A 13682-nucleotide genomic window follows, 5' to 3' on the forward strand; every position below is an offset into this window, starting at 1 on the left:
CAGGGATTGAACCTGCGTTCCCTGCATTGGAAGGCAGATTCTTAACCATTGGACCACCAGGGATGTCCCCATACTGAAATATTTACAGAGGAAAGGATGTGATATATGGGATTTGCTTTAGTATAAGCTGGTGATCCACAGAGACAGAAAGTAGATGCATAGTTGCCAGGAGCTGAGGTAAAAGGGTAACGGGGAGTGACTGCTAAAGGATATGGGGTGAGGAAAATGCCTTGGAATTATACAGTGGTGATGGTTCCTCCTTGAGGAAGCCACTGAATTGTACTTTAGAAGACAAATTAGTCACGTGAGCCAATTCCTTAAAATAAATCTATCTATCTACGTATACACTTCTTATGGCTTCTGTTTCTTTGGACAACCCTGACGAATGCACTGTCTCAACTAGAGCTGCAGCAAGAAGACAAAGATGCCACCTCCCAAAGTGATCTGTGACAGAGACCACTATGGCCAAGAACTGGTAGATTCACCCACGTTGATATTACAAGGTTGGGCTGCTGGAGATTAGAGATTCTGAGACGGTGATTTCTTAGGAAAGTTTATGCCAGCCTACCACTCCTCCCTTGTGCTACGTCTGGTAGGAGCTTCAGCGGGACGCCCAGCAAGACTGCTATGTGTCTGGTGCTGAATCCTTCCCAGGCCATCTGCAGGTAAGCATCCTGCCTTTGGTTTATCCAGGCTAAGGATGCACGTGCTTCCTGTGGCCACAGGTGGGTTGTGTGGAGAGAGCAGCGCCTGAAGGAGAGCGGCACCTCCACTGCCACCACCGTGGTGCAGGCCACATCATCCCTCTTTGGACTGCTGCAATCATCTCTTTTAAAATTCCTCTTGCCTAAGCCAAACCTCAGACTGATTTCCTCAGGCTCTCTGGGTGTGGGCCAAGTCATCAGTATTTCTGGAAGCTTCCCAGGCAAATGCGTGCAGCCCAGGTTGAAAAGCTTATATGATCTGGTTCCTGGTCATCCCTCTTTTGCACTCAGCCAAACTTGTCCCTGACTTACTGCTTTCGTACTTGCTATTCCCACTGGTGGAATACTTTTCCTGAATACTTTCCCATGGCTGGTTTCTTCAGGTCTCAGCCCAGATGACCCCTCAGAGGCTTTTCCAACTACCTGATATCAAGTAGCTACTCCTTCCTGGGAAGTCTGTACTGAATTATCACTATTTTTTCTTACCATCTTTGACTATCTGAAATTACTCATTTGCTAATGTGCTATTGTCTCTCTCCTCTATTAAAATGTAAGCCAAATAAAACCAGAGCCTCCTGTGTCTTGCTAGGAGACAATACAACAGAGTGTTGAAGAGTGCAAGCTCAAATCCCAGCTCCATCACTTATTAGCTGCATGACCTTGGGGAATTTACTTAGCTTCTCTGTGTCTCACTTTCCTTATCAGCAAAATGTGGGTAACGTGTTTTTTTTTTTTGAATGCAAGCTTTTCTTTTATTATAACTCTAAATAAAAGTCATACTTCTAAAATAAGCTACAAATTGCCTTTTTTTGTGAAACTGATGTGACTTGGTGCCACAGCTAACCTTTCTCTCATAGTAGCAGTATCATCAGCCCGTGGCAGCAAGGAAATGTTCATTTCTGGCATCCCATGGGCTCCCACACAAGCAGCTTCATAAAGCATGCAGATACTACTCTGCTGAAGTTTCAAATGAATAGAAATGATCATTGTGCTTATGGGTCTCATACCTTCCAAAATATACATAAATGGTGACAAGTTAAAATAGCAGTTCTTTGCTTACCAATAAAATCATAAGGCAGAGGGGTTGGAGCTGGAAAGAGAAATTGTTAAAAATGCGGGAAAAAATGCAAAACAGTGCTAGCATTCACAAAAAAAATCATGCTAAAATCAGATCCATATTGATAAAAATCAATCATTAGGCCACAATCCAAAGAACTCTGTCCACGAGTCCAAAGGCATGCATGCCAGCTGAAGGAAGTGCAGGATTCTTCAGAGCAGAATAGTAACGTGTCACTGGAGTAATCACAACAGGGTGAACAAGACGCCATCACGTGGAGTAGGGGTCTGGGGCTATCCGGCCTTCGTGTCCACGAGCTGCATCTGCACGTTGGCAGCCATGCCACCCCCGTAGCCTCCCTTGGACTGCATCTGGTTCTGAATGGAGCTAACGGAATTCATCCCACTGAACACAGGTCTCCTGACCCAACGTGAGCCGTGTGCACAAAGTTTGTGGGCTCTCTAATCATACCTCGGTCAATCTGCCGGCGCCTTTTAGGTTGAGGCTGTTCTGCAATACAGCAGTTGAAACACAACCAGAATTCACTCATGCTTACAGTCCAAGTTATAAATGAGCACCAGTGAAGTTTCCAAATCTCAACTCAGGAAGCTTCACAAAGCAGGCTTCTCAATATATGTCCAACGATGCCAAAATAATAACTTTATTACTTCTCTGTGTTTTTGTTCCTGGAAGTCAAGTATCTTATATAGTCAATCTAACAAAGAAAAGGTCAGATTGTTTCCTTTCTTTGCTTCTGATTCTACAGAGACTAGTTTCTGAACCACCAGGAAAGGTATAAAAATTGTTGTCTTGACTCAGGACCTTAACAGGTAGTCACTCACTCCTTGTCAGTAGAGCTATCTCTGGGTTGAGAACATTCCATAATATGCATACAGATGACTGTAGACTCACTGTCAGTATAAGTTGTTCCTTGAAGGTTTCTTCTCATTTGGGTTCGAGGTTTTACTCAAAAATCCACACACTCACAACTGGCCCTATCGTAGCCTTTGTCTCCACTGCTCTCGCTCTGACCACAGTCGCTCTCGGGCAGGCTCCGCCGCTGCTGTCCCCCCACGCCCGCAGCTGCGCTCCCCAGCGCGCTCGCCGCTCAGTAACTTGTTAATATGAAGAAACTACTCCTGATCAAATGTGGATGGCTTGGATTGTTGTTGAGCATTAAATGAGATACATGTAAATAGTTTAGAAGAACTCTTTGTTCATTACAGGCATTCAATAAACGTTAACTATTATTATCGTTCCTTTTTATACACTTGACACCCAGCATAGTGTTTGGCACACAGCAGATGCTCAATAAATATTTGCTGAAAGAATAAATGAAGGGGCCAGTCATGGGAATAGCTGGGTAAAGAGAATCTAGGCAAAGGGAAAAGGAGGTGCAGTGGCCCTTGGGCTGATGCTCCTGGTGGAAAAGAGACTCACTCACAAGCATTAGCAGAAAACTGAGCCTTGACATCTTTTTGTGGAAGCTGAGGGCTAATAGGGATTCAGGCTTGAGGAAGGGCAATCCCACTTCCTCTTAAAGGTGAACACTGGGAACGGGGTCAAGATCCTTCCTAGAAGAAGGTTTGGAATTCAACTTGATAGACTTGAGCAATTGAAGTCCATCGCCCTATTTCAATAGCCTAGAAAACATTTCGGGCAAGTGTGACCGGCGGCTCACTCCAGCCACATCCATCTCCCTCAAGTTCCCATAGAAGGCCCACTTTGGAGCACGCTCCATCTGGTGTGATGGCTGGGACAAGCTTGTTTTTTTCAAAGCTAACTATTTGAGGCAATTTACTGAACCAGGTTATTTACGAATAAGCTAAAAGCTAAGAGGGGATCTACCAAAAATAATAACTGTAGCTTCAGAACACTTGCTCTGTGGTCTCCTTCTGGCAATAATTAGCTGGTTGAGCCAGCTGGATATTCAGGCCACTCCTAGTTCGAGATAATAAAACCGTAACTCTGGCTCACAAATGGATGCTTGTTTTTCTGTTTTTATAACAGGAAGGCGTTCTTCCAGCTCATTACAAAGTGGTCTATGCTCGTTAAGAAGCTAATTAGATGGAGTGAAGGGGAAGAGCTAAATCTCAGTTTTCCCTCCCAGTAAATGTTTTCCAGTCTTGCCCCACCTAGACTCTCAAGGCAGGACTAAGCTGTAGGTTCTGTGCTTACGTCATTAACGTCAGGCCATGCTTACAGAGCTTAGCTCAGAATCTTTCCTGAGCTCTGCATCAAAAGCTTCAAAGAGGTAAATGTGAGTTTCAAAGAAGCCAATGCAGAAATTCTGAGACTTTCTGGATTTATGATGCCCATCTCAGGAATGATTTCAAGGCATTCCAAGGCCAAAAGAAGTACTAAGCAGCTTCATTTGTTAAGTAGTTAGAGCTAAGAAGCTTAATAAATATTTATGTTCTAACAGCTTAGTAACTGAAATAAACAATGCACATAATGTTTTTATTTCATTCTTAAATAACTACAATTACTTACAAATGAGATATGTGTGCTTGCTGGGCACTGCACAAATTCCCGAACCTTAGAATCAGAGAGGGCTCTTCACCCGCATTTCCTGCTCCACACTGATTTTCAGAGCACTTGCCTTTTAGCACAACTACCACCCAAAACCCAGTTTTGCAAAGATGTGACGTCATCGAAAGGAACATATTGTGATCTAATGTTGAAACTGTGAACCACCTCGACTAGTAATTTGCATGGTGTCTGACCGTTGCCCAGAACTGCTGTGTTTCCCTTGAAAATTAAAATCTACTCTGCTGCCCTAGGGCATTGGGTGCAGGGTTTGGGAACTGTAGGCCTAATGTTACTACTTTTGGCACCCTCCCCCCAGCAGTGAATAACACAAGCCTCTGGTGCAACATCCCTGGCGAACAGCCTGTCTGCTCCTCCTGTGAAACCTAGGTCTGAGAAACCCACTGGGGCGGGATATCCAATAAACCCATCTGTGCTTTAAACCAGTCCCTATTTTAGGAAAATTACAAGGATACTGCGCTTTTTAAAATGATGTAAATTCTGTTCTAGATTGACTCATCAGGACCAGGCTCTTAGGTCAAATGTGGGTTAGTTAACGAGTGTAAGGAGACTATTTGGACTCGTCCTTGAACGTATCTGAAATAAAATAAAATGTTATCTAAGTGCTGTATTAAACAGATAATCAAGGCACAGTCCCTGCCATTGAGGAGGTCAGTCCATGGGAGAGACAGGTACACGGACAGGCAATTCAACAGAGGGTGATGGATGTTGCAACAGAGGCCAGGTGTGCAGCACAGGGACCCTGATGCACCCTGGGGTGGGTGCCAGGGAAGGTTTCCCAGATGAGGTGATGGATTCTACTCCAACTTTCTTTGTCATGATTATGAAGAAGAGGATGAATTTAAAAACAAAGCTTCTCTTCTCTTCTAAATCACAAAGAAACAGTTTGAAGTGGGTGTTGGCGCAGGGCTTTATATGTATCTCGTTATTTTCACATGTATTCTTTCAAGATATCTATTTCTTATTGAGCACTATCTATGTGCCAGGAACTGTACTACACAGTCCACCTACAGTATCTCATTTAATCTTCACAAACAACCCTAAGTGCTTCCAGTCACGATGTACCCACCCGAGCCCTGTCTCTGTAAACAACCATAAAACTGGAAAAAATTAACGAGGCAACTGTTTTGAGGCAGTGGGAACAGGCCATGCAAGGCTGATCCCTGAGACAAAGGACATCAGGAGGTGGGCCCCATGTGGGCCCGGCCCCTTTCCCAGCCTCCTCTCAGGCTCTCTGCATGCGCTGGTGACACTGGCACTTCCTCAACTACCCCAGCTCTTTTCTGCCTCTGGGCTTTTGCATGTGCTGTTCTCTCTCTGCAAGGTTCTCCACTCTTGTCCTTGCATGGCCAACTCGTTCTCATTCCTCAAAGCTTTGCTCATGTGTCACCACCTCAGAAGTTCCTCCAACAGCTCTGCCATGTTTTTCTCTTTTAACAACCCGTTCTTCTCTGGCCTAGTACTGAGTAAAGTTTACAACTGTATTTCTTTGCTCATATATACCCTATCTGCCTCTCCCACTAGCCCATGATTTCCAGCGCTAGCACAGCACCTGGCATGCAGTAGGTGCTCAATAAAGAGATGTTGAATGGGGACTTCCCTGGTGGTGCAGTGGTTAAGAATCTTCCTGCCAATGCAGCGGACACGGGTTTGAGCCCTGGTCCGGGAAGATCCCACATGCCGTGGAGCAACTAAGCCCGTGAGCCACAACTACTGAGCCTGTGCTCTAGAGCCCGTGAGCCACAACTACTGAGCCCGCGTGCCACAACTACTGAAGCCCGTGTGCCTAGAGCCTGTGCTCCGCAACAAGAGAAGCCGCCGCAGTGAGAAGCCTGCACACTGCAACGAAGAGTAGCCCCTGCTCACCGCAACTAGAGAAAGCTTGCACGCAGCAACGAAGAACCAACGCAGACAAAAATAAATAAATAATAAATTAATTAAAAAAAAGAGCTGTTGAATGAATAAAGGAAGGACGTATCAGATTGGTCTCTCCCTTTCCTGTGGGAGGTGGGGGAAATGGGGAGACAGGGAATTCCTCCTCTCCTTTTACAAAAGTCACAGAAACTCAGAGACCATATAGGGCAGATCTGAGAAGGCTTCGTTAAGGAGTTGGGACTTGAAGACATGACCACTCAGTCAATCCTCCTGGTATCCATGAGAGGGAGATGTTATCCTCCCCATTTCACAGATGAGGCTCAGAGAAGCGAAGGACATGTCCAAGGTTTCCCAGCTAGTAAGTGGAGGGATAGAGACTCAGATCTGGTCTGGTGAGTTCAGAACCCCACGATCTGTTCACGACATTGCCCTGCTTTGAAAGCAAAGGATCGAGGCAACTCTTCTCCTTCCTATCTTTTTCTCCCCCCGCCCCCCGCACCCCGTATCCTCACCTGGCTTTTTGCAAACTCTACTGACAGATGGACTTGAGCTGGCAAAGGGTAGTTCCTGAGAGCAAAATGGGGCAGGTGCCCAGTCCCTTCCTGGAAGGACCTGGAGAGGACAAACTCTGCCAGCCAAACTCCACAGCTGAGGTGTCCCCCAGCCGGAATCATGGCCTTGATGACTCAACCCAAGGGCCCCTTGGCCAAGGCAGCCTATGCCAGGGACCCCGGCATGGCTGAGGCTAAGAGCTGACTCACAGAGCAGGCTGCCACCACCTGAATCACCCACTCCACCTCTGGCTGGAGAGAAGAGGTTGGGGGCTGGGGTGGGGCACTGGGCTAGGACCGCGTGACTCATCTGGTGAATAAATAATAACAATGATTGTAATAACAATAATGATGGACCATGACAGCTACTCTTAATGAGTACTTTTCATGAGTCAGGTGCCATTCTAACAGCTGCATATTAATTCACACAGCCTTCGTAACAATCCTATGTAGTAGAGCTATTATTTCCCTATTTCACACACGAAAAGACTGTGGCCCAGCAAGGTTATGTAATTGGCTGCAGGACCCAGAGCTGGCATGTGGAAGTGCTGAGATTCCAACCAAAGTCTGTCTGACTCCAAAGCCCAGCCATTCATTCAATAAATATTGAGCCCCTGCTATAAGCCAGGCACTGTCGTGGGCACCAGGGATACACTGATGGGGTTGAGAAGTTAGTAAACAAATAAATATATGACATATTAGGTAGAGATGAACATTATGGGGCAGATAAATTAGGCTAAGTGGGTGGGGCTTACAGGGGTTAGGGTGGGGATGTGATTTCATATCGAGGTTGTTGGAGTTCTCCCTCATAAGATGGCATTGAGCAGAGACCTGGAGGAAATGAAGGAACGAGTGATAGGCCTACCTTAGGAGGGGAAGGATGAGTGCCAAGGCCTGAGGTTGACCTTGGATTGCTGAGTGTGTCTGACGAGCAGCAGGGAGGCTGGTGTGGATGCAGATCAGAGCAGTGGGGCAGGGGCACAAGTCACATGGGGTCCAGAGCCATTGGGAGGATTTCCGCTTTTACTCTGATGCTGGGGGGAGCCAGGGAGGGCTGGGGCAGGGAAATGACACAATCTGACTTACAATTTAAAAGGATTCCTTTGCTGTGAGAAGACTAAAGCAAGGGCTAAAAGGCAGGGAGACCAGTTGGAAGGCTACTTTAACAACACAGGTAGGAGACATCAGTGGCTTGAAGCAGGGTGGCAGATTCTAGAAATATTTTGAAGGTAGAGCTGAACGGATTTGCTGATGGGTAGGACCTGGGATGTGAGAGAAATGCAGGACTGAAACATGAGCTCAAGGTTTCTGGTTGGAGCAACTGGAAGGATGGGTTCCCTCTCCCCCTTGCCTCCTCCCCAAATGGGAAAGGCTGTGGAAAGAGCTGGTTTGGGGGGAAAACTAAGTGCTCGGTTGTGTCCATCCTCCGAGGTCCTGGTGGATGTTTGGTCATGCAAGTCTGGGGTTCAGAAGGGAGGGCTCCCCTGGAGATTTAAATTCATGAGTCAGGGATGTACAGATGGTTCTGAAAGCCATGGAACTGAATGAAACAGCCTACGGGCGGGGAGGAGCTAGAGGGGGGTCAGAAGACTGAGCCTTACGAGCCAGGGTGTAGAGGTTGGGGAGATTAGAGGGAAGCGGCAGAGAGGACAAAGGTACAGCCACGGAGGCAGGAGGAGAACCACAGCTCTCTCTGTGACACCATCCTGTTAAGGAACCCAGTGGGCTGAGGCTTCCCAGAACTCTGGACTTTTCTGTGCAGGAGAATGGATCTGGGTGTCATTCAGGGGCCACTCGATTGCTCTTCAGCCCTCTTCTCTTCCTTAGGGTGAGTCTAGGTCCTTCCCTCCTATTCTCTCCCCCTCTCTCCTCCCTTCCTTTCTTCTTGCCTGGTTTGCAAAGTGCCTCCATGTTCAGTTCCCTCCTGTGGCTGCTCAGGGGAAGCTGGAGGTGTTCAGAGCAGGGCATCATGGGAAGGACTGCCATGTCACCCCAGAGCCCACCTTGGGTTCTCAGCAGAGACAGATACTCTAAGACGGTTCCTGCCTTCTGCAGTGAATCCTGTGGTGTGCCACCCGGATCCCCCCTTAAGGACAGAGGCACCTGTTCCCTGAGCTGCCTGGGGTGGTGGCTGCTGAGGGCTCATGGCCGCATTTCTCCCCAGGAACTGCCCTCAGCTAAGGGGAGATGCCTTGCCCAAGTTAACACCACATTCCTAGGACAGCCCACATCCAGTGACTGATTGCGGCAGGAGTTCAAGGGCCCAGTCCCTTGCCATGATTTGGGACAATTCTGAAGGGCCATCTCAGCTCTGGAACTCCTCATGGAGCCAGCTGAGGTCCCTACTGTAACTGCACTGCAGTTCAACTTCTCCCTCTGCCTAATCTAATCCTGCTTCCCTCACTTCCCAAGGCAGTGTTCCCAAGTGCAGGCCCTAATGTGCAACGTGTAGCAAGTCCCCATCTCAGAGTCTACTCAATATCGATTCCCCGCTTCCTCCATCCTAATAGAACCCCAATTTTGTTTAGGTATCTACCCATCTCCACTCAACCATGGGTTTCAGGGGGAACTGAAGCTACTCCCCATACAAGAGGTGAATCCTGATTACATTCAGTCAATCAGAACACAGCACGCTTCTCTCACTGGCCCAGGGCTGGACTCATGAATAAACTGTCTCAATGAGGCAGAAGAGAACATCTCACTGCATGATGGACGTGAACAGGGAGGCACGAAGCATATAACCCAGAATGCCACTAGCAGCCAGGGTAGGACAGAGGAAGCTGCCCAAGAATGAGGCTGGGCCTGAGGCCAGCCAGCAGAGACAGAACGAGCCTAGGACCTCGGTGACACTGAGACACTAAGCCCCAGGCTTTCAGAGTGTTTAAGCCAGTTTGAGGTGGAATTTTCTGTTACCTTCAGGGTCGATTCATTTACTCGCTACTGGCTGTCTAAACCTGCTTTGCTGGCCCATGGGTGTGTCTGCAGGAAGGTGTTCTCGTTGAGGCTCTTGTCTGAGGCACGATTTTCCCTCCGAAGGGACTTGGGGGCACGGGGTCCTTTTCTTCAGCAGCAGCAGAGTACCTTTAGGTTGGGGGAAAGCTATCAGGGGACTCTCTTATTTCCAAACTCCTGCAGTTTCCTTCCATGTGGAGGGAGTGACACTGCTGGCCCATCTGCCCCTGTCATTCACTCCTCCTCAAAGGGTGTGACAGACTCAGATCAGAGGGTCTGAAGGAGAAACGGGGCACACGTAGGAGCCCAGCCCATTCTCTTCTCCTTTATCTTTGGGAGCTGTCTTTCCCACAAACAGCATGTAATCTGCTCTGCTTCCCAGACTGTAAGTGTTTTGAGTCAGGCCCAACATGGGGAAGCCTGAGGCAGCCCAGCAATGTCTGTGTTTGATGGGCAAATCTGCTAATTCTGGGGTTTGGTTTGAGAAGCCATTTGCCTGCACACTTAAGCCACAGTCTTTAATACCTTTATTTGTACTAACGCACTTGATTTTTCAAATTCCTTACGATTACTACACCCCGGCAACTCCCACAGAGCCTGCAACATGGCTGACTGGCTGGAAAAGGGTATTGTAGGAGCAAAGTCAAGCATGAGGCTGGTCGATGACCTTTAATGCTTCTTCCAATCCCAGACTCAGTGATTCTATTATCTGACAAAGAGAAGTACCCCAGTTGTGTTGAAGAGACAACCCCCTAACACTTAATTTCAAAAGGCATTCATTCAGTGGTTCCTCATAAGAGACCTTCCACAATGAATAGCAAATAGCACCATTGCTAGTGGTTTTATAAAAGTTGCCGGAATCTTCCCTTGACCCAACTGGAACCTCTCTGCTGCCCTTTCTCACCTTCCTTGCATGACCTCCTGGCTTTGTGGGCTGAACAGAGGGCAGCAGGCTCCTTGCAGAGCTCATTAAGGTCTGCTTTTTACTTGCCTGAAAGCCATGCTTAGTAAATCTCCTTTCTGGGGTCTGAGAACTCGACCTTCGGGCAAGGCACCATCTTGGTTGACTTGCAGGGTTTTGACTCACCGTAAAATGATCGCCCTCTATGTGACAGGCCCTGACTGCAAGCCCATCTCCCCTGTGTCCCTGCCTAGCACCCCCCTTTGTCTGGGCTTTTCACAGGGAGTGTCTCGACCCTGGACTTGACCGCTCTGCCTCCCCGTCAGCACTTCTTGGCTAAGCTGCTCCACCCCACTCTCTTTTCTGCCCAACAGGAGAATAAAGGGAGCCTCGGAGCCTCCTAGCCGGATCAGATTCCAGATCGTTGTGATGAAAACACACTAAGCCAGGCAAACAAAGCAGATGCTCCCTCAGCCAGGCTTGTTATGTCCACCTCTCTGTGGACATTTCACTGCTTCGGGCCATGTCTGTCTGCCAGCCGCCCAGGGTCCCTCCTTCCCATCGGGACCATCAGCCTGGGCTTTCATGGCAGGGGCACACGACCAACCAAAACCAAGAAAAAGAACACTGAGGGCCAGGAGGCTGGGAAGGGACCTCACTGGGTGACCTTGGGCAAGTAACCTTCCCTCTCTGAACTCCTGGCTTCAAAATGAACCATGCTAGCTTAGGTTATAAAAGTAAACCAAGGGCAGCATTGTCCACAATAGCTAAGATATGGAAACAGCCTGTGTCTGTCAGTGTATGAATGGATAAAAAAATTTACGAGGTGTGTGTGTGTGTGTGTGTGTGTGTGTGTGTGTGTGTGTGTGTGTGTGTGTGTGTGTGTGTGTGTGTGTGTAACTGAGCCACGAGAAAGAAGGACATCCTGCCATTTGTGACAACATAGATGGACACTGAGGGCATTATGCCGAGAGAGACAAATCAGGCAGAGAAAGACAAATACTGTGTGATCTCATTTATATGTGGGATCTAAAAAAAGCCATTCGATAGAAACAGATTGTAGAATGGTGGTTACAGGGGCTGGGTGGGGGGGAATCGGGGAGATATTGTTAAAGGGTGTAAGTATGCAACTAGAAGATGAATAAGCTCTGGGGATCTGATGCACAGTGAAGTGATTATAGTCAACAATACTGTATTATATATTTCGAAGTTGCTAAGAGAGTAGACTGTAAACGTTCTTATCACAAAAAAGAAATGATAATTATGTGATGCGATGGAGGTTTTAGCTACGCTAAGGTGGTAATCATATTACAATACATAAATGTATCAAATCAACATGTCGTACACCTTAAACTTACACAATGTTATGTGTCAATTATATGTTAATTTTAAAATGTAAATTGAGGTTAAGAGTGTGGTCTCTGAAGCCAGACAGCCTGGCTTTGAACTCTGGCTCACCAAATGCCAAAAGGGGGTTACTTGACCTCTATCTCCCAGCTCCCTCAACTGTAAAGTGGTAATTAGTACCCAACTCAGGCGCTCTAGATAAGAGGGGTAAGTTAACCTGTGTCCAGTTCTCAGGCAGTGCTGGCACATAGCACGCTCTCAATAAATCATCATCACCCTCATCGTTCCTAAGAGGCTCACGGTCTGTAAGGGGAGTCTGGCATGTAGCTGAAAGTGCACCTAGGGTTCCGATGGGGCGGCAGAATTCTGCACAGGCACGGTGCAGGCACAAAGTCGGGGTCACATCCACTGAGGGCTTGGGGAGAAGTCCAGGGAACTCTTGAACTTGAGCTGAGCCTAGTGTTGAAGAGGCTGACACGGTGTGGGGTGATCATGGAAGATAAAAGAGGGAGGGAAAGGCAGAGGAGCGTGAAACCATCTGGCGTGTTTGGGGACTGGAGAGGGAGTGGGTGTGAGGGGCCCTGGGTGTGCGGAGGCCAGTGCTGAGAGGACCCCAGAGGGTTTGGTGGATGCTGGGGGACCTTGCAGGCTTTATTCATGGATAATGTGGAGCTACTGCTGGGTTTTAAGCAGAGGAGGGATGTAGCAGTTCTGCGTTTTAGGACCCCAGTTCAGCAGACACTGCGGAAAATGGATGGGTGGGGCCCGCCAGGAGCCCTGGCGAACATTTATAGGCAGTGATTGCTGTAGTTTAGACCAAAAGTGATGCAGAACTGACCTGAGGCAGAGGGAAGAGAAAGGCAGGGAAATGCAGCGAATGCTCGTGGTGGATGTGGGGTCCAGGGAGCCAAGCAGGAGAACCCTGTGCTGAGTGCTGATCACACGGCGGCCATTGCTGGGAGCCCTCTGCACCGGGACTCTGGCCATGCTGCAGTGAGGCCCAGGGAGGGTGGAGTAGCTTCAAGGTCACACAGCTGGTGAGCAAAGGAGAAGGATGCCTATCCAGTCTGGTTTCAGAGCTCCCAGGCGTGACTACCGTGCATGGCCGCCGCTCTACAAGGATGGCTTTTATCCAGTGCCTTGCATGCGCCGGGCACTGCTCTAAGCCCAAGATCACCCAGCTAGTAAGTGGCAGAACTGTGATTCAAACCCAGACAGTGGAGCTCACGCCTTATCACCATGCTGAATTAGTTTGGGTGTCATTCTGATTCAGGTGAGGCCACAGGAGTGGATGCGATTGTCTAAGGCACTGCTGTCCCTACAGCCACGTGTGTAATTCTAAATTTTCTAGTAACCACATTAAAAAAGGTAATAATAGAAAAAGATGAAATTAAGAACATGTTTTATTTAACTCAGTGTCTAAAAACATTTATCATTTCCACGTGTAATCTTTATAAGAATTATGAATGAGGTAGGTTCTCTTCTTGGTACCCTAAGTCTTTGAAATTGGATGTATATTTACACTCACAGCCCATCTCAATGGAGCCACATGTCAAGGACTCAGCAGGCATGTGTGGCTGGCGGCCACCGAATAGGACAGCGCAGGCCTGAGGAGTCACCTACAGTGAGAAAGAGGGAGGGACAAGGATGGGACCCCAGGGCACCCGGACAGAAGGGCGGAAGAGGGGAATGCAAAGGAGGTGAAGAAAGTCTGGCTGGAGAGGAAGGAGGAAAGGCGGGTGAGA

At 48.1% G+C, this 13682-nt stretch overlaps 2 protein-coding genes across 2 annotated transcripts in view; both read right to left on the reverse strand.

The window, feature by feature from the left end:
• Positions 1-13682, reverse strand: part of SYN3 (synapsin III) — a gene marked incomplete at its 3' end in the record, with an annotated part of 453972 nt that overhangs the window by 29161 nt on the left and 411129 nt on the right. The window lies entirely within an intron of this gene.
• Positions 2055-2311, reverse strand: LOC309830184 (CDC42 small effector protein 2-like; the record flags this gene model as incomplete). The annotated part of the gene is given in 2 exon segments (XM_082666582.1): positions 2055-2171; positions 2174-2311. Coding segments are annotated over 2 exon segments (255 nt in total).

Source organism: Grampus griseus, assembly GCF_964374135.1.
Source record: "Grampus griseus genome assembly, chromosome: 11".
Classification (NCBI taxonomy): Eukaryota; Metazoa; Chordata; class Mammalia; order Artiodactyla; family Delphinidae; genus Grampus; species Grampus griseus.